Genomic DNA, 27,922 nt, shown 5'->3' on the forward strand with positions numbered 1-27,922 from the left:
GTTCAATAACCCTTAAATATTGCCCTCTTTAGGATTAACATGGATAATATCGATATGACATAACATGGCATTTGACAAGGGCTATTATGTTTAAGATGACAATATGCTAAATGTACAGAGAAATAATAAGTAAAATGTTTACAGAATTAATCTGGAAGTTAGGGGGAGCCTTGCTTTGCTGTAGGCTATATATGTCAACACTACATACGCTTAAAACATTTACATAGAGGATAGAAAGCTAATCAATATAACCTAAGCTCTTTATATACTCTCTCTGGGCTAAGTCTCTGTTTTCTCTACTCCACCTCCTGCTGAGCTGGAACACTGGAGCGATAAGGGACACCGCCTCACTGTCTGTCTGTCTGTCTTCCAGGAGGACAGCTTGACTGAGTATCCTCCCTGCTTGACCTTGAGTCAGAGGACCACCAGGGAGGAGAGATGAGCGCATAGAGAAGCAGCTAATGTTCACTTGGACTTCAAATAGACCACTACACTAGTAGGCTACAATAAATACACCCATTGTGTTACTGTAGCTAAATGCATATTGCTCCACAACAGGGCTCTAACCTGTTCCTGGAGAGCTAACATCCCGGGTCCGGTTTCCCGATAGCAATGGAACTTAGGGTTATGAGTGTTTTAATGATGCATCATTCCTACAATGGCCGAAGATGGAACATGTGTTTCCCAAAACACAGCGCAGAAATAACTGTAACACTTCATTTTAAAAGGGTCCTTATTACAGTGTAAAGACATGTGTAATTACACTGTAACAAGAATTGTAGCTAACTGTAACAAGTTAACTCATAGTTACAGTGTAATAACATGTAACTGGTAGTAATTACAGTATGTAATTATACAGGTGTAACAATTCATGTTTGTTACCATGGTTGTTACAAATGGGAAGATTTCCACTAAATTCACCAACTTAGTGTTTCTCTTCTTCTCAACTGCATAAAGTTACAACTGTCACAAAGGTTGGGATCCCTTGTGGATGCACTGGGTGTCAGAGATTATAGCCGATGCTCAATTGGCTCTAATTACTTAACCTTGAATGTGCACTGTTCAAACTATATCTCCACTCAGTGTTGTTGCTAGCACTTGCCCCCAAAATAAAGCGTACCATCTGGGTTAACTTGGTTGAGCTGTTAAAAACATGATCAGTAGGTCAACCTCACTGACTGGGATCTAATACGAGTGTCATCCCATCCCAGTACATGTAATGTTTGCCTAAGTAAAATGTAATTACTAGTTTTAAAGCTTCTGGAAGTTCCACTTCATTTCACAATAAGGTACAGAAATTAAGTGAAACTTCCAGAAGCTTTAAAATTAGGGCCAGCTTGTCAGGATGGCTAATGTGCTGTATAAATACACATTAGTTACAAGTAAGTACCCCTCAAGATACAATTCCTTTTAACTATCTAAATCCTGTGTAACAACTAGTAATTACATTGTACTTAGGCAAACATGAAATGCACTATGCTTTGAAACTGTGTGTTTTTCCTCATGACCAAGTTAACCCAGATGGTACGCTTTATTTTGGTGGCAAGTGCTAGCAACAACACTGAGTGGAGATATATTTTCAACAGTGCACATTCATAGGTCAATAACTAGAGTCCATTGAACAAAATCTATCGGACACCTAGCGCATCCACAAGGGATCACAACCTTTGTGACAGTTGTTACTGAATACAGCTGAGAAGAAACAGAACATTAAGTTGGTGAATTTAGTGGAAACGTGCCCATTTCTAACAAGGCTGGTAACACCTTTGTAATTACAGACCGCAATTACTACCACTTACATGTTATTATTACAGTGTAACTATTTGTTGTTACAGTTAACTACAATACTTGTTACAGTGTAATTACACATGTAATTATTCTGTAATAAGGACATCTTCAAATGAAGCGTTACCGAACATTGGCTACGTGCGTCGTTGGAGCATGTGTCGAAAGGGATAAGATCGAAACAAATTGGCAGGGCTGCTCTTGGATCAGCTTTCTCCATTCACATCTTACCTTAACATTATAATTATTCCACAATACTGACGACGGATCAGCTTCTAGAGATATATTATCATCTATAGGGCTGCAAATATTGGAGGCGTATTTCAACGCTTAGCCTACCCTATAATAATAATGCAGAAAATCCGATTTGGCACATCATTGCACACGCTACTCATCATGAAATATATTGAGGCAACAATTACAGACAGTAGCCTACAATTAGCAAAATGGAACTCAATTGAAGGAACATGAAATTGATTTCAATATGTTTTAAATATATAGGCCTATGTAGCTGTGTTTATCATTTAATGCAGTCATCTCGGTTTTCATTTGAAGCATAATTTTATCCTTTGTTTGTAACAATTGCAAAGACATTGGCAACTTTCAATGTGTAGTCAACTTCGTTCTGCAGTTATCAGTGGTCACAGAGAAACAGATAAACATCTTGAGTCTATGTTTAGCGGAGATCTTCTGTGTGTAAATGATGTGGATGGGCAAACAATTATCTAACGACGCACTTAGCTGTTCTACGAGTGGTCTGAGCCCCTCAGTAAATAACGAGCATTTTCAAGTGCAACTTTAGTAACGATGGTTTTGGGAAACAGCTTGGAGATTTAAATATGCTTTTATGATGAACTTAGCCTTAAAATGCTTTTGGGAAACCGGGCCCTGTAGGTTCACGCCAAACCTAATCTAGTTCACCTGATTCTAATAATTAGCTGGTTGATAAACTGAATCAGTTTAGTTACAACTGGGGTTGGACAGAGTACACTTACAGGAGGGTAGCTGTCCAGGAACAGGATTGGAGAGTAAACCTACAGGAGGGTGGCTCTCCAGGAACAGGGTTGGAGAGTAAACCTACAGGAGGGTGGCTCTCCAGGAACAGGGTTGGAGAGTAAACCTACAGGAGGGTGGTTCTCCAGGAACAGGGTTGGAGGGTAAACCTACAGGAGGGTAGCTCTCCAGGAACAGGGTTGGAGGGTAAACCTACAGGAGAGTGGCTCTCCAGGAACAGGGTTGGAGAGTAAACCTACAGGAGAGTGGCTCTCCAGGAACAGGGTTGGAGGGTAAACCTACAGGAGGGTGGCTCTCCAGGAACAGGGTTGGAGGGTAAACCTACAGGAGGGTGGCTCTCTAGGAACCAGAAGAGAAGCCCTATTCCTTTTAACCTATTTTAAAACATTATTCACTTTCTGAGACAAGGGTGGAAAGTCCAGGCATGGTCCGGGTAGACTAGCATCCAGTAACTCTGAAGTGTTACAAAGCTAAGTCACTCACAAAGCTAAATCAACCACAACATAATCTAACCTCCAGCAGGGCTTGAGGAACCTTGGAAAACGTTATCCTGGTTCCTCCCCTCATTAGAAACAGAGCATTCTCACTGTGATGTCATCAGGTCAGAGGAGCGACGGTCCAACGACTTTGGGAGGTGCACTGTGTGGGCCAAGAAGTTTCCTCCCCAACAAAAGGGCTTACCAAGAAAAACTTCCAAAATGACTAATTCGAGACAGATAGAAGTTGGAGCACTAAACAAAAAAGCCAGAGATTAATTTCTTATTTGCTCTGGCTTTAATCCAGGCATGGGCAACTGGCAGACCGCAGGCCGGGATACATTTATCCCCTCCCCCAATTTTTTTTGGGGGAAAATATAAAAACATGATGGTGGTCTCGAAAATACAAAAACATGGTGGTCTCGAAAATACAAAAACATGATGGTGGTCTCGGGATCATCATCATCACATGAACCAACCTATCTAGATATGTTTACTTACAACCTATTTGCACATGTTTTTTCATTGTGACAACCTTTGAGATTTTACACATAGAAGGAGCAAGAGTGTGTAATTAAATGTTGTGGGTACACAGTGGGTACACATGGTATCTGCCATGGTAGTTCCTGAGTTGGGACAGACTAAACATTCAGTGATCTGTTATCAGCTAGCACCAGCCACACAACCGATCTGTTATCAGCTAGCACCAGCCACACAACCGATCTGTTATCAGCTAGCACCAGCCACACAACATATCTGTTATCAGCTAGCACCAGCCACATCAGATATGTTATCAGCTAGCACCAGCCACACAACAGATCTGTTATCAGCTAGCACCAGCCACACAGCAGATCTGTTATCAGCTAGCACCAGCCACACAACAGATCTGTTATCAGATAGCACCAGCCACACAACAGATCTGTTATCAGCTAGCACCAGCCACACAACAGATCTGTTATCAGCTAGCACCAGCCACACAACAGATCTGTTATCAGCTAGCACCAACCACACAACAGATCTGTTATCAGCTAGCACCAGCCACATCAGATCTGTTATCAGCTAGCACCAGCCACACAACAGATATGTTATCAGCTAGCACCAGCCACACAACAGATCTGTTATCAGATAGCACCAGCCACACAACAGACCTGTTATCAGATAGCACCAGCCACACAACAGATCTGTTATCAGCTAGCACCAGCCACACAACAGATCTGTTATCAGCTAACACCAGCCACACAACAGATCTGTTATCAGATAGCGTGAGCCACACAACAGATCTGTTATCAGCTAGCACCAGACACAACAAATCTGTTATCAGCTAGCACCAGCCACACAACAGATCTGTTATCAGCTAGCACCAACCACACAACAGATCTGTTATCAGCTAGCACCAGCCACACAACAGATCTGTTATCAGCTAGCACCAGCCACACAACAGATCTGTTATCAGATAGCACCAGCCACACGACAGATCTGTTATCAGATAGCACCAGCCACACAACAGATCTGTTATCAGCTAGCACCAGCCACACAACAGATCTGTTATCAGCTAACACCAGCCACACAACAGATATGTTATCAGCTAGCACCAGCCACACAACAGATCTGTTATCAGCTAGCACCAGCCACACAACAGATCTGTTATCAGCTAACACCAGCCACACAACAGATATGTTATCAGCTAGCACCAGCCACACAACAGATATGTTATCAGCTAACACCAGCCACACAACATATCTGTTATCAGCTAGCACCAGCCACACAACAGATCTGTTATCAGCTAGCACCAACCACACAACAGATCTGTTATCAGCTAGCACCAGCCACACAACAGGCAATGGGAAGATTTCTGCCCGAAGAGAAAACAAAATATATGTCCCAAACAGATGAACTGTGGTGATGATACTAGAGTAATAGACTAGTCTCCCTGTATCTCCTGATACTCATACCCTGATCTTTCGATACAAATGATCTGATAAACAATCCATTTACAGTTTCCCTGTTGCTGTTTTGGTTTATTCAGTCAGCGACCCTCATCCATAACGCCTGTAATTGTATTACATTGAATTTGTATCGTAACAACGATAATAACTCTATTTGTGAAGTACTTTTCAAACATTATGCTCAAACGGAAAGCCATTCCCAGGAGACATATGTCCTGCTTCCTTTGAAAGGTGCTGCAGTATGTCAGGCATGAATACAAATACTATACATGCTTTACGTCTCCTGGTTATCTGACCAGTTCAGAGTGCTGCTAAACAAGCTGTCAATGATCCTCTACGTAACTTTTACTAAGATGCACATGTAACTACTAAAAGAGCCATTACCTCTTGACCAAATGGCTTATGTCTGAAATAACCTCTCCAAAATCTTTGCTTAGGTCAAGACTCGCCATTCAATAACATAGCAGTATTGGCTGGGATATGTACAAGCTGTTTAAATACTGATTTCCACTGTCAGTGAGAATGACCGTATAGGCAACGGCCATAACACATAACATGTGCTGTTCTCGCTTTGCTGTGGTTAACTGCTGTTCTCTGTAGGTTACATGAGAGCAGACAGGAAGCTGCTTTCATATCCTGACCTTCATATGGCTGTGGTCTTTATCTATCTCTGTCTGTCAGCTCTTCCTGCTGGACCAGTTCAAAGGTAAAGAGCAAAGCTGTCTGTTCAACTTAACATTTCTGCAAATCCAAGTTTGATGTTTAGTTGAAATTAGTAGATATGCCCCCTGCCTTTTATTGTCTAAAAAGACAGCCTTTTGTTTTGTTATATATGAAAGGGGTGGAGGGATGTTGGGTGATTGGGAGGGAGAGACGAACAGGGGGACAAGAGATGGAGCTCTGCACTTCCTTCCCTCAGAATGATTCTTAAATATTAATCTAGAATTGGCATTGGCTGAGGTAGTGCATTAAAGTACAGCTAAAATATTGATAGGTGGCAGCTGAGCCTCTTCATCTACACCATACAGTACTATGGAATAAAACCTTTCATCTTCAGCCCAGTCCAGAGTAAACACCAGGTATCCAGAGGCTGTTGTAGAAAGCTATATCCACACTTCTAATCAGGACAGGTATTCACTGCTCTTCGACAACACTTTTTATTTGATTACCTTGTGGAGCACCATTCATGCATAGAGGAAGCAACTGCTACTTGAAAAGGCTTGACTCAACAACCTGAATGAAGATCATATGAGCTCAATCAATTTTCCTAAATAATAGCATTGTTGACATTTTACAAGCTCTACTCCATAATGACTCCCAAGCCTAATGGTGCAATGACACAATCATTCCAGCAGACGGCACAATGAGTCCAGAGTGAGGGGGCTTGATATGGTGTGGACAATGGCACAGATTGGTACAATGACTTGGGTCTCATTGCTGTATTTGTTGGCAGATGGTGTCTAGCTAGTACAGTCTATATTCTGCATTTTATATATTGTATTCTATTTGTGCACAATTTGTCCAACAACTTTCATTAATCAGTTTATATTCAAGTACTTTATTGAGAGATGTGGCATAATTTAATGCATTTTAAAGGCATAAAGGTGTCTAAGCAGCACTCTAAGGATCAAAGTCAGTGTCCACTGGCTCCCCCTGCTGTTCAGTTAGTGTTTTATCTTCATTTTATCCTCTTATTCAATCAATAGATGAATAAGACAGACATCGATGCACTGCACCAGTAGAGCACTGATTTACAGTAACTAACAGGATTGTGTTGGCATCAGCAAGGCAAGGTGGTACTGCACAGCAGCTCCATTAACAGTAGCAGTAAAACAGTAATGGTTCTGAAATGCATCAGTGAGTCCATCTGAAACTGGAACCCTGTATATCCCTGTGGAAATGGACTGTCTCTGATCACTGGGCTGGAAAACAAGGGCAACACAGCAGTCTCCATGAGCCAGACTAGACCTCAGACAGTACAGGAGGGTTCCCTTACCTAACATCCACATCACAGGGGCACAAGGCTTGTAAATATTGGGGTTTTATGTTTTTATTACGTTGTATTTGTAAATGTTGTCTGATTGGTGTACATGCAGGGCTTCCTTGCAAAACAGGCCTTGGTCTCAAAGTGATTTCCCTCTTAAAATAAAGGTTTGATAAAAAAATTACAAACCTAGCCCTGATATGGCTAATGGAGTGTCACACCCTGGCTCTGGGACTCTATATGTTGAGCCAGGGTGTGTTCATTCTGTGTGTTCATTTTCTATGTTGGGTATTCTAGTTTGTTTGATTCTATGTTTGACGATGTGACTCCCAATCAGAGGCAACGAGTGTCAGCTGTTTGCTGGTTGTCTCTGATTGGGAGCCATATTTAAACTGTATGTTTTCCCTTGGGGGTTGTGGGTTTTTGTTCCTTATTCGGTCAGTGTAACCGTGGACTTCACGAGTCGTGTTTTGTTTGTATTTAGTACTTTAATTAAATAAAGTCATGTTCGTTTCACACGCTGCGCCTTGGTCTACTCTCCTTTACGACGATCGTGACAGAAAAACCCACCGTACAAGGACCAAGCAGCGTGTCCAGGAGCAGGCGGCCTGGTCATGGGAGGAAGCGCCAGGAAAGGAGATGGAGAGGCTGGCGATGGCCCAGGTGGGCAAAGTGTGGTCCTGGGAGGACATGCTCGGGGGCAAGGGACCTTGGGGTAGGATCAAGGCCCTGGCGAGAGAGGAGCAGCGGCGTCAGCAGTGCCATCGTCGGACGGACGAGAGGCACCCCCAAGAATTTTTTAGGGGGGGGCACACGGCATGGGCGACTGGGCAGCAGGAGGCTGCCACAGGGCGAAATAGGAGAAGAGGAGAGAAGGCCACCGGGTTACGGGAGCCATTGGCGAGAGGAGGGAAGGAAGTCATAGAGGCACGGCGAGAGGGACTGAGGTGTATTGCCAGTCCGGTCCGGCCCGTTCCTGATCCCCGTTTAAAGCCAGTGGTGTGTGTTCCCAGTACGGTCCGGCCTGTCCCTGCTCCACGCACCAAACCTACGGTGTGCGTCGCCAGCCCAGCCCGGCCTGTCCCTGCTCCACGCATCAAACCTACGGTGTGCGTCGCCAGCCCTGCCCGGCCTGTCCCTGCTCCACGCACCAAGCCTACGGTGTGCGTCGACAGCCCTGCCCGGCCTGTTCCTGCTCCACGCACCAAGCCTACGGTGTGCGTCGCCAGCCCTGCCCGGCCTGTTCCTGCTCCACGCACCAAACCTACGGTGTGCGTCGCCAGCCCTGTCCGGCCTGTCCCTGCTCCACGCACCAAGCCTACGGTGTGCGTCGCCAGCCCAGCCCGGCCTGTCCCTGCTCCACGCACCAAACCTACGGTGTGCGTCGCCAGCCCAGCCCGGCCTGTCCCTGCTCCACGCACCAAACCTACGGTGTGCGTCGACAGCCCAGCCCGGCCTGTCCCTGCTCCACGCACCAAACCTACGGTGTGCGTCGCCAGCCCAGCCCGGCCTGTCCCTGCTCCACGCACCAAGCCTACGGTGTGCGTCGACAGCCCTGCCCGGCCTGTTCCTGCTCCACGTACCAAACCTACGGTGTGCGTCGCCAGCCCAGCCCGGCCTGTCCCTGCTCCACGCACCAAGCCTACGGTGTGCGTCGACAGTCCTGTCCGGCCTGTCCCTGCTCCACGCACCAAGCCTACGGTGTGCGTCGTCAGCCTGGTCCAGCCCGTTCCTGCCACTCGCACCAAGCCAGGGGTGCGAGTCGTCAGCCTGGTCCAGCCCGTTCCTGCCACTCGCACCAAGCCAGGGGTGCGAGTCGTCAGCCTGGTTCAGCCCGTTCCTGCTACTCGCACCAAGCCCGGGGGGCGAGTCGTCAGCCTGGTAAGACCGGTCAGCTGCTCCACAACGGAGCGTAAGCAATCCGCTCCGTCAATGTCCAGTCCAGATCCAGCCAGCGGGGTCAGACCGGACCAGGGGCGCTACGGGGGAATTATGGAGGGGTGGTGGTCAAGGCCGGAGCCGGAGCCGCCTCCGAGGAGGAATGCCCACCCAGCCCTCCCCTGTTTGGGGTTTTGTTGAGGCGCGGTCGCAGTCCGCGCCTTTAGGGGGGGGGGTACTGTCACACCCTGGCTCTGGGACTCTATATGTTGAGCCAGGGTGTGTTCATTCTGTGTGTTCATTTTCTATGTTGGGTATTCTAGTTTGTTTGATTCTATGTTTGACGATGTGACTCCCAATCAGAGGCAACGAGTGTCAGCTGTTTGCTGGTTGTCTCTGATTGGGAGCCATATTTAAACTGTATGTTTTCCCTTGGGGGTTGTGGGTTTTTGTTCCTTATTCGGTCAGTGTAACCGTGGACTTCACGAGTCGTGTTTTGTTTGTATTTAGTACTTTAATTAAATAAAGTCATGTTCGTTTCACACGCTGCGCCTTGGTCTACTCTCCTTTACGATGATCGTGACATGGAGGCTGCCTGCCTTCCGTGAGTGATATACGTCTATACATCATTTAGCAGACTCTTTGATTCGATTGCATACATTTTATGTATGGGTGGCACCATTGAGTGATGACATTACATCATTGACATGATACAGAGACGGTTCACATGCCCCCAGTCATACCATTAGTTACTGGTCTGTTTGTCAGACCTGCCCCCAGGGCTACAGTCATATAATTAGATACTGGTCAGTTTATCAGACATGCCCCCAGGGCTACAGTCATATCATTAGTTACTGGTCAGTTTATCAGACATGCCCCCAGGGCTACAGTCATATCATTAGTTACTGGTCAGTTTATCAGACATGCCCCCAGGGCTACAGTCATATCATTTGTTACTGGTCAGTTTATCAGACATGCCCCCAGGGCTACAGTCATATCATTAGTTACTGGTCTGTTTATCAGACATGCCCCCAGGGTTACAGTCATATCATTAGTTACTGGTCTGTTTATCAGACATGCCCCCAGGGCTACAGTCATATCATTAGTTACTGGTCTGTTTATCAGACATGCCCCCAGGGCTACAGTCATAACATTAGTTACTGGTCAGTTTATCAGACATGCCCCCAGGGCTACAGTCATATCATTTGTTACTGGTCAGTTTATCAGACATGCCCCCAGGGCTACAGTCATATCATGAGTTACTGGTCTGTTTATCAGACATGCCCCCAGGGTTACAGTCATATCATTAGTTACTGGTCTGTTTATCAGACATGCCCCCAGGGCTACAGTCATATCATTAGTTACTGGTCTGTTTATCAGACATGCCCCCAGGGCTACAGTCATATCATTTGTTACTGGTCAGTTTATCAGACCTGCCCCCAGGGCTACAGTCATATCATTAGTTACTGGTCTGTTTATCAGACCTGCCCCCAGGGCTACAGTCATATCATTAGTTACTGGTCTGTTTATCAGACCTGCCCCCAGGGCTACAGTCATATCATTAGTTACTGGTCTGTTTATCAGACCTGCCCCCAGGGCTACAGTCATATCATGAGTTACTGGTCAGTTTATCAGACATGCCCCCAGGGCTACAGTCATATCATTAGTTACTGGTCTGTTTATCAGACATGCCCCCAGGATTACAGGCATATCATCAATTACTGGTCTGTTTATCAGACATGCCCCCAGGGCTACAGTCATATAATTAGATACTGGTCAGTTTATCAGACATGCCCCCAGGGCTACAGTCATATAATTAGATACTGGTCAGTTTATCAGACATGCCCCCAGGGCTACAGTCATATCATTAGATACTGGTCAGTTTATCAGACATGCCCCCAGGGCTACATTCATATCATTAGTTACTGGTCAGTTTATCAGACATGCCCCCAGGGCTACAGTCATATCATTAGTTACTGGTCAGTTTATCAGACCTGCCCCCAGGGCTACAGTCATATCATTAGTTACTGGTCTGTTTATCAGACCTGCCCCCAGGGCTACAGTCATATCATGAGTTACTGGTCAGTTTAACAGACATGCCCCCAGGGCTACAGTCATATCATTAGTTACTGGTCTGTTTATCAGACATGCCCCCAGGATTACAGGCATATCATCAATTACTGGTCTGTTTATCAGACATGCCCCCAGGGCTACAGTCATATAATTAGATACTGGTCAGTTTATCAGACATGCCCCCAGGGCTACAGTCATATAATTAGATACTGGTCAGTTTATCAGACATGCCCCCAGGGCTACAGTCATATCATTAGATACTGGTCAGTTTATCAGACATGCCCCCAGGGCTACATTCATATCATTAGTTACTGGTCAGTTTATCAGACATGCCCCCAGGGCTACAGTCATATCATTAGTTACTGGTCTGTTTATCAGACATGCCCCCAGGGCTACAGTCATATCATTTGTTACTGGTCAGTTTATCAGACATGCCCCCAGGGCTACAGTCATATCATTAGTTACTGGTCTGTTTATCAGACATGCCCCCAGGGCTACAGTCATATCATTAGTTACTGGTCAGTTTATCAGACATGCTCCCAGGGCTACAGTCATATCATTTGTTACTGGTCAGTTCATCAGACATGCCCCCAGGGCTACAGTCATATCATTAGTTACTGGTCTGTTTATCAGACATGCCCCCAGGGCTACAGTCATATCATTAGTTACTGGTCAGTTTATCAGACATGCCCCCAGGGCTACAGTCATATCATTAGTTACTGGTCAGTTTATCAGACATGCCCCCAGGGCTACAGTCATATCATTAGTTACTGGTCAGTTTATCAGACATCCCCCCAGGGCTACAGTCATGCATGTGGAGGTGATACTTTAGTAGTTGTCTTCTTGATCCTGTGAAATACACCTTTACTATTGACCCCTCCAGTGATAGAGGCCTCCCGTAATGTCCACAGCGTGTGTGCGTGCGTGCGTGCGTGCGTGCGTGTGTGAGAGTGAGAGTGAGAGTGAGAATGAGAGTGAGGTGAGGGCCTCCTCTGTTCACATTTGGCCCCAGACCCGTCCTGGCCTGGGTATAAAGAGTAGAGTGACCCCTCCCTCTTCACTGAGCCGTGGCCCATGAAGTGCTGACCCCGAGCAGTGGTCCTACTAAACTGTAATCCCTGCAGGGCTTTTGGAAGGCCTGGTCAACCAGGCCCAGACCCAATCACTCTGCACATGCTTTATGTGGGTCAGGAGGCATTGCACTAGGCTGGTCAGGAAAGCCATGGAAAGCAGGGACTGACTGTGGAGTAGTGTCCAATGCATGCAGGAAAGAGAAATTGAAGGCAGACTGTTCCCTTCTAAGAGGACTAGTATTAGATGACTAGAGGCAAATACACCTACTGTACTGTACGTGTTTCCTTATGGTTGTGTTGATGCGTAAGGGGGAGGTCTATTTCCTAGCATGTGCAAATATTTTTCACCGTTGCCATGGAAATGACATTGCCAGAAGAGCAAACTGAAACGATGGATTGGCTAACATGTAGGAATCCATTCTTTGTCTTAACTGATTACCACATACTTTATATGAATCTCTCTGGGCAGTTTCCGAATAGTGATGCATTTTAAACAGCATTATATATGCATTGTGTGTGGTAATCTAACTGAGCAGTGTGTTGTTCATCAGAAACAACACCATTAATTATGGAAAGACTGATTGCATTCTAATGACCTCAATTAATGTAAATTGTAATGACCTCCTGCAAGTCTTTGTGCCGTAATTATTGATAGCAGTTTGGAAACCATCAAACATGTCTGCCATAGTGGGATTCAGAGGGGAGTTCTAACAATAGGTATGAGCCAGAGACATCCAGTGCCCAGTCGCCCACTACACCGTTTCATGTTTGCATGCAGAACAATCTACTTAGTAGGTCAATATGAAGCCACTTTATCCTCCACACACACATAAACACTGCTACACACACACAGCTACACAGCCACACACAGCTACACACAGCCACCAACAGCTACACACAGCCACACACACACAGCCACACACACACAGCCACACACAACCACCAACAGCTACACACAGCCACACACACACAGCCACACACACACAGCCACACACATACAGCCACACACAGCCACACACACATACGCGAATACACACACGCTCACTACCGCACACTGATACACAATGCACAGCCAAACAGTGGGTCAGAGGAAGAGGGTTACCATGGCAGCACATCCTGATCCATGTGCCGCATGATGAGAGGTGTGTTGCTGCACCAGACTTCCTTTTCCCTTCTCTTTCTCTGCACTGCACTGCTCACACACACAGCCAGCTGGCTACAGTACACCAGCCCTGCACCACCATGTTCCCACATACATTACATTACCTAACCTTACCACACAATGGAAAGAGGGGGGATAGATAGCCTTGTATTTAGCCTAACACAGTACTCCCATTCCACACGATAATGTGGATGCCCGTAGGCACTGCCATAATCGATACCTTGCCGTGCAGTTAAGTGCTTTACAGCCGGTTCTGTAAACAGGGCCGAATCTGAATCCAAATAAAATGCTGACAGTCATTAGTTTTCTGTCTGAAAGTCTAAATAAGCTTTCAGTAATGTTTTGAGTTAATCAACGTCTGCCAGGAAAATACAGTAAATCCCTTGGTTGTGATAAACAGAGCGCATTCTGGGTGGGCCTCATTTAGAAAATCGCCATGTTTGCATGTCCTGTTTAAAGCATTAAACCATTCGCTCTACAAACAGATGATTCTCCTGTGAAACGAAGCGATTGGACGTGAGAAAGTACCCATCAGGTTGCAACAGAACGCTGATGCCGCTACTCGGTGGGTCCAAGTATGTAACAATAATTGACGGAGGGGTGCACCACGTAACTCTGTTTGTAAAGATGGCATTGAAAAGTGGAACATTGATCATTTGGAAAATAAAACATATATTCAGTAATAATTAGATTATTTATGTCTAACCCAATGAGTAGAATATGATTCACGGAGACCAAAACATGTAGAAAGTGTTTAAAATGGAGATACAGTACCTTCTCTACGCATCATATTTCTATCTGAACGTTTCACCCGTTCTGAACTGAACACACCCCTGTGTGTTACACCATTCCCCTTCCCCTCCATCTCTCTCTGTCATCACTCAGAGGAACATCATTGCTCTCTGGTTGTCTCAGTTACCCCAGGACACTGTACAGTCTAAACCAGCTGTAGATATCACACAGCCATCAGTCAGTAAGGTCTAGACCAGCTGTAGATATCACACAGCCATCAGTCAGTAAGGTCTAGACCAGCTGTAGATATCACACAGCCATCACTCAGTAAGGTCTAGACCAGCTGTAGATATCACACAGCCATCACTCAGTAAGGTCTAGACCAGCTGTAGATATCACACAGCCATCAGTCAGTAAGGTCTAGACCAGCTGTAGATATCACACAGCCATCAGTCAGTAAGGTCTAGACCAGCTGTAGATATCACACAGCCATCAGTCAGTAAGGTCTAGACCAGCTGTAGATATCACACAGCCATCACTCAGTAAGGTCTAGACTAGCTGTAGATATCACACAGCCATCAGTCAGTAAGGTCTAGACCAGCTGTAGATATCACACAGCCATCACTCAGTAAGGTCTAGACCAGCTGTAGATATCACACAGCCATCAGTCAGTAAGGTCTAGACCAGCTGTAGATATCACACAACCATCAGTCAGTAAGGTCTAGACCAGCTGTAGATATCACACAGCCATCAGTCAGTACATTAGTGTACAGTAGTTAGTGTAGCAGTAATCAAAAGACATTAGGCCACCAGAACATGTAGAAATGTGTTGCAGGTCCAGTTCACTCCCTAGAACCCAAACCCCAGAGAGACCATCCACAGCCGCCACTTGGTCTGGGGCTGATTTTCATGGTCCGGGCTAGGTCCCTTAGTTCCAGTGAAGGAAAATCTTAACACAACTTTTTTTTTTTTTTGTCATTTAGCAGACGCTCTTATCCAGAGCGACTTACAGGAGCAATTAGGGTTAAGTGCCTTGCTCAAGGGCACCGACAGATTTTTCACCTAGTCGGCTCGGGGATTAGAACCAGCAACTTTTCGGTGACTGGCACTACGCACTTAACCACTAAGCTACCTGCCGCCCATTGTAGCAATGGTTTGGAGAAGGCCCTTTCCTGTTTCAGCATGAAAATGACCCTGTGCACAAAGCGAGGTCCATACAAAAATGGTTTGTCAAGATCGGTGTGGAAGAACTTGACTGACCTCAACCCCATTGAATACCTTTGGGATGAATTGGAACGCCGACTGCGAGCCAGGCCTTATTGCCCAACATCGGTGCTCGACCTCACTAATGCTCTGGTGGCTGAATGGAAGCAAGTCCCTGCAGCAATGTTGGAATGAGATGTTCGACGAGGAGGTGTCCACATACTTTTGGTCATGTAGTGTATGACAAAGTGCCTCAATGATGTAGCCCTTTCCTGCAGTCAATGACCAAAAGCTCCCTCTTTGGCGTCAAGGCTGGAATGTTATTTATATTTTTCATAATTTCTTCATTAATAATACGTCAAACGACGGAAGTCCAGTGTTTCTATGTCAAACAGTTTTGTTATATTTCAGTCTTCTGTGATGTATATAAAGTGTAATATTGGGATGTAAACTGAAAATGTATTACATTTCAACTCTATATCTGACATAGTACAGGTGTCTTCTTTTAAGCCCATAATCATGTGTGTGAGGTGTATACTTTGGTTTCAAAGTAGATTTGTTTAAGACTACCAAGAAACACTCTGTGTGACCCTGATTTAGCCCACTGCAGTAAAAGGTTAACATCCTTACAGTCAACCAGAAACCAGAATACAGAACCACCAGAATAATAGATGTGAAAATTATATTTAATTACAGGACCATTTTAGCTCAACATTTTCATGTTACGCATGAAAGTCAAACTTCCCTTTGGATATGATTGACAGTATTACTATAGCTTCCATTCAGATAAATAAGAATGTATTAGAGATGATTGTGAAAGAGCTTGAGAAATGTTCCCTCTCCCCACCGTCACATAGGAGTTGGTTGCTATGGAGACAAGAGGGGCTTGCAGAAATTATCTATTTTCAAGAGATGGGTAGAGGCTAATGGTTTCCAATGAGCTCAACTGTGTGTGTGCGTGTGTGTGTGCGTGTGTACACGTGTGTGTTTGGAGTGCTGTCAGCATTGTGGATAATTTTTTGCATTTGAGCAGATGAAATGAATTAATGGTTGCCAACAAGGACAGTAGTGTTACAAAAAATGCTAATGTATTCAGAAGTATGCTGAGCTATGTATTATAGGGGGAAACTAAAGCATGAGCCATCTCTTCCATTTTTCAGTCCTAGATTAGCCCCTCCCCTTGTTTTATTCTGACAGATAAAGTGCGTGCGTGCGTGCAGTGTCTCAGTTGGTAGAGCATGGCACTTGCAACGCCAGGGGTTGTGGGTTCGATTCCCACGGGGGACCAGTATGAAAAAAGTTTGAAAATGTATGCACTCACTACTGTAAATTGCTCTGGATAAAAGTGTCTGCTAAATGACTCAAATGCCCATAGTCCCATCTCTGGGTATGACTGACCTGGGACCTGGTGACACAACACAGGAGGTATAGGGGTTGTCATCATGGTCACCTTGAAATACTCACCTACTGATTGAAGACATGGGTGGCCCAGTGCTGAGCACTCACTATCAGACATTTCTAAAATCATCAGACATACTATCTCACTCTCACGCTCTCTTTTCCTTCAATCTGCCCAAGAAGCTGCAGATTAAATCCCAGTGCATGTGGAGCAGAGATAAAGCTGCTCACATCACACCAGAGAACTGGCCTGGATTCCCTCAGCCACTCTCAGCCTTTCCTCTCCCTGCTTACTGACTGTCAACTAGGGAGAGGGAATTAAAGAGAGGATGTGACACCAAGGAAATTAGGAGAGAGAGAGAGATGGATGGGGGGGAGAATGAGAGGGAGATTCCTAAGAGAGGGAGAGAGAATGAGATAGTTTTGAGTTTGAAAGAGAGCGAGAAAGAGAGAGATTAAGTGTTAATTAAGTGTTAAATGAGGCATTAAAGGAGGGAATGCTGCAGCTGGCAGACAGAACACCTGACACTCCTTGACACACCCAGACACACCCTGACACCTTGACCTAGGATCTGACTGATGCTGTACCATGGCATTGATTGGTAGGCTACTGTTACTAATGGGCAGTTAGCATTAGTAAGTTAGTGGGTTATGACTGTTAAAAAGGTAGGGGAGTACTTTAAACCAATGTGATATTGTATGTCAGTACTTTTCGCTTATGTTTTTTGGTAGCACCAAGGGACTTGCTAAAACCCATTTAGTGGAGGGGCAGGCAGTGATTCGAGGGGCTCTGCATGTGTTTGTGTCAGTCACACCCTCCTCTGTATTTGCACTGAGATGTGGGTGTGAATGAATGAATGGCCACAGCTGTTTGTGACACGGCCAGCTCAGCAGGAGGCATGTAATGAATGTCATTACTGCACAACTCAGACGTGATCTGCACTCATTTAGACCCATTTAGAGATCCAGCTCTGGTTTTCCTGCCAGTCGGCCATCTTGGTTTTCTATCGCTACAAAATGGAAGATTCCGTTAAAAAATGGGTCAGACAAAATGTCTGGTTTCAGCACATAATTTCCCTAGTTCTTGGAATGGCTAGGAACAGAGATGAAATAGTGAAGCTGCGACTTTGGAAATACTCTGGATTCTAGACTATTTTTTTAAACCTTCTGTTTGCACATGTGTTTATTCACTAGTTGCCATATCCACCCAAAAACAAACACAACCACAATATATTTCACAGAACAATGAGTTTCAGCCAGAGGGGGATCCACATTAGTAATACCAGATAACTACTCTGAGAATAATAGCTGATGATTCACATGCAAGTCGATACTCATCACAGCTACACTAAAGGAATGCTGCAGGACTTTATTGTCAGGGTGCTCTCTACTCAGCAGAGAGGTTAACAAAATTCAGATTCGTCTCAGCAGAATCAGCCTGAGATGGTTGCTGCATGAAGCCCTGACAGATCCATGAAGCCCTAACAGACCCATGAAGCCCTGACAGATCCATGAAGCCCTAACAGACCCATCAAGCCCTAACAGACCCATGAAGCCCTGACAGACCCATCAAGCCCTAACAGACCCATGAAGCCCTGACAGACCCATCCAGGAACAAAAATAATAAGCCATTTAGCAGATGCTTTTATCCAAAGCGACTTACAGTCATGTGTACATACATTTTTACGTATGGGTGGTCCCGGGGATTGAACCCACTACCCTGGCGTTACAAGTGGCGTGCTCTACCATTTGAGCTACAGAGGACCACCAACAAGAGTTGCACTAGACAGACTGCTGAGGACAGCACAACAAGAGGGCTACACCAAGCACAAGTACCAACTCAAAGCAATTTTTTACCCAGAAAAAAAGTGTCTCATCCAAATGTATGCTTGATTGATGATTGCTTTATGACATACTGTATGTTGTAGGACCGATTTGGTCCAAAGAACAAGTGATCACAACTATCCGTAGTTTTCACAAGGACTATATCAAAGATAATTTAACAGTAGGATGCAAAGCGAGTGTTACTGCAGAACTGGATCCAAAGCCTTCACAAACACCCAGTAGCTCCCCACGACCAGAGTAGGAAACCCACCCCCCCAGAGTAGGAGAATCCCCCCACCATGACCAGAGTAGGATAATCCCCCCACCACAACCAGAGTAGGAGAACCCCCAGTTAGAAACAGAACAGACCACAGGTGTGGAACTCATTCCATGGAGGTCCAAGTATTTCATTGATCAATTAAGTTAGGGACTCCCCTCACCTGGTTGTCTAGGTCTTAATTGGACACAAATTGAAAGGAAATAACAAAAACAACATCAGGCACTCTGCCCTCTATGGAATGAGTTGACACCCCTGGTATAGACCCTTACCCATTGGCCAGGTTGTCGTCGTCATCCTCTGGCATGCTCTTTCCCAGCAGGTCGCTATCACTCAGGTAACCAGACTTGAGGTCCGCATCATCCACGTCCAGCCCTTCGATGAGCGCCATTCGGGAGGAGTGGCTGAGACGGCTGGAGACTCGGGCGGGCATGGTGTGGGCCGTGTACTGGGACCCAGCCTTGCCCCCCTGATACACGCCGCTGCCCGTGGAAGAAGGAGCATCTCCAGCCTGCATCCGGGGGCTGGACTGGCCGTGGCGCCAGGAGAGAGGAGAGGAGCGGTTGGACTGACTGGACATGCTGCGGCCATTAGTCTCATCACTGTCGTAGCAAACAGTACTGCTGTCCAGACAGCTGGGGAGAGAAGGCAAGGGAGAGGTTATAGTATTGTAGAAATGGAATGGATGAGAGAGGACAGAAAGGGAGGGGAAATGTAGAGTGAGTGACTATGATATTATTATTATAGAGAGAAAGAATTCTAGAGAGAGAAAAGCTATTTCCTCTATATTTTTCCCTCTCTGTCAGTCGGCCTTTAAAGGAATCTATCCAGCCATAGAGTCTCTGCTGACCTAGATATGACTGTAACATTCACTCTCAGACTTCAGCCACTACAGCAAAGATGTGTGACATCTCAGAACTCAGGGGCAAGTCACTAGCAACAGTGTAAGGATATAGCATAATTGTGTGAACCGAGAAGAGTCTTTAGTTTCTTCCCTCTCTCCCTTTGACAGGATCATTCATAACCCTCAACAATATGTTCACAACATCATTACCAGCTGGGATTTACAGACCTAAGGCAATCTGTACATAATCACACACCCCAACTGAAAATTTTTATGATTGCTCAGGCTGGCCAGGACTTTTTCTTGACTACATGATCAGACGAGAGAAAATGTTGGACCAGTGTCATCTAGTGAAAGGTGAGCCAATGTGGACATGTAGAGAGACCTCAGACTAGAGAGTAGTTATAATCTAGATTAGAGAGTAGTTCTAGTCTAGATTAGAGAGTAGTTCTAGTTTAGACTAGAGAGTAGTTATAGTCTAGATTAGAGAGTAGTTCTAGTCTAGATTAGAGAGTAGTTCTAGTCTAGATTAGAGAGTAGTTCTAGTTTAGATTAGAGAGTAGTTCTAGTCTAGATTAGAGAATAGTTCTAGTTTAGATTAGAGAGTAGTTCTAGTCTAGATTAGAGAGTAGTTCTAGTTTAGATTAGATTAGAGAGTAGTTCTAGTCTAGATTAGAGAGTAGTTCTAGTTTAGATTAGAGAGTAGTTCTAGTTTAGATTAGAGAGTAGTTCTAGTCTAGATTAGAGAGTAGTTCTAGTTTACATTAGAGAGTAGTTCTAGTCTAGATTAGAGAGTAGTTCTAGTTTAGATTAGAGAGTAGTTCTAGTTTAGATTAGAGAGTAGTTCTAGTCTAGATTAGAGAGTAGTTCTAGTTTACATTAGAGAGTAGTTCTAGTTTAGATTAGAGAGTAGTTCTAGTCTAGATTAGAGAGTAGTTCTAGTCTAGATTAGAGAGTAGTTCTAGTCTAGATTAGAGAGTAGTTCTAGTTTAGATTAGAGAGTAGTTCTAGTCTAGATTAGAGAGTAGTTCTAGTTTAGATTAGAGAGTAGTTCTAGTCTAGATTAGAGAGTAGTTTTAGTCTGTTCTCTAAGTGGGTCAGGTTTTGCATTGGCCTCCCGATGGTGACGAGAGTCTGGCCATTAAATAACCATATGCACCAACCAGCCCAGATGAATAATGCAATGGCTGCCTGAGACTATGTGGGTGTTTTTTCCTCCTGCTATTTCTGTATTTCCGTAGATGGATAATTCATCAATAGGGACTGTTAATTCTTTAGAGTCTAAGCTGAAATACAGCACATTCGGAAAGTATTCAGACCCCTTGACTTTTTCCACATTTTGTTACGTTACAGCCTTATTCTAAAATGGATTACATTTTTTATAAATCTTCAATCTACACACAATGCCCCATAATGACAAAGTGAAAACAGGTTTTTAGAAATGGTTGCAAAATACGTTATTTACATAAGTGTTAAAACCATTTGCTATGAGACTCGAAATTGAGCTCAGGTGCATTCTGTTTCCAGTGATCATCCTTGAGATGTTTCTACAACTTGATTGTCCACGTGTGGTAAATTCAATAGATTGGACATGATTTGGAAAGGCACACCTGTCTAAATGACTAAAATGTAAATGTAAATGTATATAAGGTCCCACAGTTGACAGTGCACGTCAGAGCAAAAACCAAGCCATGAGGTCGAAGGAATTGTCTGTAGAGCTCCGAGACCGGATTGTGTTGAGGCACAGATCTGGGGAAGGGTATCAAAACATTTCTGCAGCATTGAAGGTCCCCAAGAACACAGTGGCTTCCATCATTCTTAAATGGATGAAGTTTGGAACCACCAAGACTCTTCCTAGAGCTGGCCGCACGGCCAAACTGAGCAATCAGGGGAGAAGGGCCTTGGTCAGGGAGGTGACCAAGAGCCCAATGGTCACTCTGACAGAACTCCAGAGTTCCTCTGTGGAGATGGGAGAACTTTCCAGAAGGACAACCATCTCTGCAGCACTCCACCAATCAGGCCTTTATTGTAGAGTGGCCAGACAGAAGCCCCTCCTCAGTAAAAGGCACGACAGCCCACTTGGAGTTTGCCAAAAGGCACCTAAAGGACTCAGACCATGAGAAACAAGATTCTCTGGTCTGATGAAACCAAGATTGAACTCCTTGGCCTGAATGCCAAGCGTCACGTCTGGAGGAAACCTGGCACCATCCCTACGGTGAAGCACGGTGGTGGCAGCATCATGCTGTGGGGATGATTTTCAGCGGCAGGGACTGGGAGACTAGTCAGGATTGAGGGAAATATGAACGAAGCAGTGTACAGAGAGATCCTTGATGGCAACCTGCTCCAGAGCGCTCAGGGTCTCAGATTGGAGTGAAGGTACACCTTCCAACAGGACAACGACCCTAAGCACACAGCCAAGACAACGCAGGAGTGGCTTCGTCTCTGAATGTCCTTGAGTGGTCCAGCCAGAGCCGAGACTTGAACTCGATCCAACATCTCTGGAGAGACCTGAAAATAGCTGTGCAGCGATGCTCCCCATCCAACCTGACAGAGCTTGAGGGGGTCTGCAGAGAAGAACGGGAGAAACTCCCCAAATACAAGCTTGTAGCGTCATACCCAAGAAGACTTGAGGCTGTAATCGCTGCCAAAGGTGCTTCAACAAAGTGCTGAGTAAAGGGTCTGAATACTTACTTAAATGTGATATTTCCGTTTTTTATTCTTAATACATTTACAAACATTTCTAAAAACCGGTTTTTGGTTTGTCATTATGGGGTATTGTGTGTAGATTTTATCAATTTTAGAATAAGGCTGTAACGTAACAAAATGTGGAAAAAGTCAAGGGGTCTTAATACTTTCCGAATGCACTGTATGGAATTATTTTAAGATGGTCATACTATGGATCATTTAGCTATTCGATTTGTAGGACCCCTTTAGGTATCCCCCAAAAACATAACTACTAAGCCCATAGAAATGCATTGAGTAACATTCAGAAACTGCAAAAAGTTAAACAAAGAATCATAAGAAACAAGGTTTTGAAGTGTTTGTCCTAAATCTAGGAGGCATTTTATTTTTTTTATTTTTTTTACACATATTTAACCCCTTTTTGGGGGGGTAGACACAAAACTACATTCATACTTCCACTCGTTTTTTAAAAACCGGTACCAGTTACCTTCAGACAAGTCTCCTAACACTTGTGGAGGTCGTAGAGGAAAACGGAGGACACCATAGTGTTCGTGAGAATCTCCCCTTTCCATAACACTTTCTAGCCCAAACGGTTCGGACGCTACCAAACAGAAGTTGGCACATCGACGGTACCGACTTCATACGAGTCTCCGGACACTTGTGGGGGTCGTAGAGCAAAACGGAGAATGTCATCGTGTTCATGAGTCTTCCCATTACATAATACTTTGTACAGTGGCTTGCGAAAACATTCACCCCCTTGGCATTTTTCCTATTTTGTTGCCTTACAACCTGGATTTTTTATTGATTTTTGTGGGGTTTGTATCATTTGATTTACACAACATGCCTACCACTTTGAAGATGCAAAATCTTTTTTTATTGTGAAACAAACAAGAAATAAGACAAAAAAAACAGAAAACTTGAGCGTGCATATCTATTCACCCCCCCAAAGTCAATACTTTGTAGAGCCACTTTTTGCAGCAATTACAGCTGCAAGTCTCTTGGGGTATGTCTCTATAAACTTGGCACTGGGATTTTTGCCCATTCTTCAAGGGAAAACAGCTCCAGCTCATTCAAGTTGGATGGGTTCTGCTGGTGTACAGCAATCTTTAAGTCATAACACAGATTCTCAATTGGATTTAGGTCTGGCATTTGACTAGGCCATTCCAATACATTTAAATGTTTCCCCTTAAACCACTTGAGTGTTGCTTTAGCAGTATGCTTAGGGTCATTGTCCTGCTGGAAGGTGAACCTCTGTCCCAGTCTCAAATCTCTGGAAGACTGAAACAGGTTTCCCTCAAGAATTTCCCTGTATTTAGCATGATGCTGCCACCATCATGCTTCACTGTGGGGATGGTGTTCTCGGGGTTATGAGTTGTTGGGTTTGCACCAGACATAGCGTTTTCCTTGATGGCAAAAAAGCTCAATTTTACCTTCTTCCATATGTTTGGGGAGTCTCCCACATGGCTTTTGGTGAACACCAAACATGTTTGCTTATTTTTTTCTTTAAGCAATGGCTTTTTTCTGGCCACTCTTTCATAAAGCCCAGCTATGTGGAGTGTACGGCTTAAAGTGGTCCTATGGACAGATACTCCAATCTCCGCTGTGGAGCGTTGCAGCTCCTTCAGGGTTATCTTTGGTATCTTTGTTGCCTCTCTGATTAATGCCCTCCTTGCCTGGTCCGTGAGTTTTGGTGTGCTGCCCTCTCTTGGCAGGTTTGTTGTGGTGCCATATTCTTTTTTAATAATGGATTTAAATGGTGCTCCGTGGGATGTTCAAAGTTTCAGATATTTTTTTATAAACCAAACCTGATCTGTACTTCTCCACAACTTTGTCCCTGACCTGTTTGGAGGGCTCCTTGGTCTTCATGGTGCTGCTTGCTTGGTGGTGCCCCTTGCTTAGTGGTGTTGCAGACTATTGGGCCTTTCAGAACAGGTGTATGTATACTGAGATCATGTGACAGATCATGTGACACTTAAATAAAGTCCACCTGTGTGCAATCTAACTAATTATGTGACTTCTGAAGGTAATTGGTTGCACCATATCTTATTTAGGGGCTTCATAGCAAAGGGGGTGTATACATATGCACGCACCACTTTTCCGTTATTAATTTTTTTGAATTTCTTTCATTTCACTTCACCAATTTGGACTATTTTGTGTATGTCCATTACATGAAATCCAAATAAAAATCAAATTTAAATTATAGGCTGTAATGCAACAAAATAGGAAAAACGCCAAGGGGGATGAATACTTTTGCAAGGCACTGTAGGTCAAACCGTTCGGACACTACGAACGTTTTTGTGAGAAGACCGATTTTCGGGATGTCTCATGGTCTGACAAACACCGCTCTAGCTCTGCCACCTTTCACCGCAGATGCAGAAGTGAGACACTGGCGGATGCAGTAGATTGAGATGCATCCTATGCTATCCATTTATATCTAGCTCAAACTGACATATTTGTATGTTTTGTTTTTTGTTATGTAACTTAGATTGACGCTCCGGTGCATCATTCGACTCTAGGGGGTTAAAGACATTCTCCGGTACATTGGTATACTTTTTAGCTAGTAGTTCTGAAAGTAGTGCCCATTTGCCAAAAGTGGTCCCCGAAAATTGCAAACTACGTCACATTATGTGCAGATATGTGCAGCATGTCATTGCTCTCTCTCTCTCTCTCTCTCTCTCTCTCGCTCTGCTGTTTGTGCATCTTGCTAGCTGTCACTTAAATGGCAAGGGGATGAAGCTCATTGACTAGAACTGAAATTGTTAGGGGGCTGGCCCACATGGGGGAAAATGTAGGGAAAATGGCGCAGCACAGTTTCCAGAAAAACAATCGCTTTCAAACTAGGGATTTCGTGGCTAATTTAGGTAAGACAGTCATTCTGCTCATAGATTATGCATGTATGAACTACACATTGACACATCCAGCCCAAAGCTGGAGGTTTAAAAAATACTTAGTAGTCGCCAAAGTTCCAGAGCATGTCTTTAAATGTTACTGGGTCAGGAATAAAGCCCGACTCTCAGAATGCTTCAGTGGAATGATACATTATCTCACAGTAACACGCTATTTCCTTGAGAGTTTTGAAATGTAGTTTAACTTAAATTAAGATAGTTATAACGTATTGATGCACATCGAACGATTCCATACAATAAGGTATACGTTCAGGAGTTATGACAGGGAGCTGAACTAGTAAAGTCATTAGAAGAGGAGGATTTACTAGTAGCACTGAATGTGGATGTTACCTACAGTAGATTTTGATCAGTGCTCTAAAGGTTCGGTGGCCAAGGTCAAAGTTTTTGTTTAAAGTTACTGAGCCGTCTGTCAGTCTCCAGAGGCCAGGGCTATGGAAATTCAGAGCACATGTCTGGAATGGAATCCCAGAGGACATCTACAGTACACACCTCACAGAGAGAGCTAAAGGCAACAGGAAGATTGGTAGGCAGAGCACATACTGTTGAGCTGGGGATAAGTAGCAGCCAAAATGGCAGGCATACAAGCTTTGAATGCAGAATTACTTTTTGTTAACGAATGTTTCGGTTTCTGCCAGTTTCTTCAGTATCCTGTGGGGATAAGCTCTGGTGTTTTTTGTTATTGTTTGTGTCTCATCGTGATAGAGACAGTCTGAAACACATACCGAACATGGTCTTGAAAAAGAAAGTCTGTTTGAGAGGGATTGACATCACATGTTTACCAGGTGGCAGGTTGCCAAGACGACAGAGGATGAGAGTTACCATTGAGTGTAAACATTGATTGTGTTTGTACTCCATCAATCTGTTCATTGTGTTTCGTATGTATGAGTATATTACATGTCTCAAACAAATCCACAGCTTTCTTCTAAGTTTACACACATATTTACTTGTGATCAATTAAACTATTATATATACAGCTGACTGACAGGTAATGTGTGGGTGGGAAGTAATGTTTGTGCAGATTGAAGTTTAAAGGAAAGATAATGCTTTTTAACATTATGCCCCACTCACACCAGTACATGACATCAGAAACACCCCAGTATTTGGTTGGAGCCCTGAATGTTGATTGGCTGAAAGCCGCTGTATATCAGACCGTATACCACAGGTATGACAAAACATATATTTTTACCTTGGTAACCAGTTTATAATAGCCATAAGGCACCTCTGGGGTTTGTGGTATATTGCCAATATGCCACGACTAAGGGCTGTATCCAGGCACTCCACGTTTGCGTCGTGCCTAAGAACAGCCCTTAGCCATGGTATATTGGCCATATACCACACCCCCTCAGCCTTACTGCTTAACTATAATCTATGAATTTAGTGTATGGTAATGGACTCACCCATGGCTGAGCTGGGCTCCCCGTAGACTGGACATAGTATCTTCCAGGTTCTGTCTGAGGTCAAGGACGTTCTGCACCGTGCGTTTCCTCTGAGACTCTGGGTCTGTGGGGACATCACACCAGTCACTATGGTCAGATACAAAATGAATTCACACATCCCATGTATCACTGTCAAACTGTTGTGTCTTTATACCTTGAGATATCCCAAATATTTGAGTTCCAGTTAATGAATATATTAAACATAGCTTTCCCAAAGATTGAATTAGACTGTACTGAATAAATGGCACTCATTCAAAGCATAACCCATCAGAGTCTAAGCCCTGTCTTAGCCGGGGGAAGGGTGGGGTTCTACTAAGCTATATGGAATTGTTTTAAGAAGGTCATACCAAGGATCATTTAGCTATTTGATTTAGAATTTTAAGACCCCTTGAAGTATAAAAAAGCAAACATAAAAAAAAGTATTTGATGAAAATATATTTTGGGCCTTACTGCTATTAGCCCATACAAATGCATTGAATAACATATTCACTACATGGAACAACAGATAGTCCCCAAAAAATATCAAAAGGGAGTTTGTTCTTAAGTGTCTCTCCTATATCTGAGATGTATTTAACCCCATATTTTGGGCATTAAACAGTCTCCATATATTCTTCCATTCATTTTTTCACATGGTACCGGGGGACCTTCAGACGAGTCTTGTGAGGCCTGTGGGCGTCCTAGAACAAAACAAACGCTACAGACAGAAGTTGGCAGATTGGCTGTATCGACTTCAGAAGAGTCTCCTGACCCTTTTGGAGGTTGTAGAGCAACCATTGTGTTCGTCATAGTCTCATCGTTCCATAGAAGGGTCATAATAGCTCTGCCACCTTTCACCGCAGATGTGGAAGTGCGACATCGGCGGATGCGGTGGATTGAGATGCATCCAATGCAAAAAAATAGATCTAGTTTAAACTGACAGATTTGTATGCCGATGTTTTACTATGCTAATTATATCAACCTTAGAGGGTTTTAAAAGCATTGCCTTTTACCAAAAAATAGGCCTATAACCCTTTTGTATTCCAGTATGAACACACTGTTGTGTGGTGACAGGTGTTTTGATGATGAAAAGCATCCATGCTGCATTCACATCATTAGGCAGACAAATATGACTTCCTGGGCTCTCTCGCCATGGCAATGCTGCTCTACCCCCTCTACAGGATCCTGACATGGTACAACCCTAACTGTGAAACACCCCTCTATTGGATCCTGACATGGTACAACCCTAACTG

At 44.3% G+C, this 27,922-nt stretch overlaps 1 protein-coding gene across 1 annotated transcript in view; it reads right to left on the minus strand.

The window, feature by feature from the left end:
• Window positions 1-27,922, minus strand: part of LOC311138322 (neuron navigator 1-like) — a gene marked incomplete at its 3' end in the record, with an annotated part of 111,945 nt that overhangs the window by 61,159 nt on the left and 22,864 nt on the right. The window contains exons 3-4 of the mRNA XM_084173005.1: window positions 26,655-26,757; window positions 19,098-19,460 (exon numbers count right to left, since the gene is read on the minus strand). Of these exons, the coding sequence (XP_084029131.1) occupies window positions 19,098-19,460; window positions 26,655-26,757 (466 nt within the window). The remainder of the gene's footprint in view (window positions 1-19,097; window positions 19,461-26,654; window positions 26,758-27,922) is intronic.

Source organism: Coregonus lavaretus (assembly GCF_964263955.1).
Source record: "Coregonus lavaretus genome assembly, chromosome: 12".
NCBI classification, from domain to species: Eukaryota; Metazoa; Chordata; class Actinopteri; order Salmoniformes; family Salmonidae; genus Coregonus; species Coregonus lavaretus.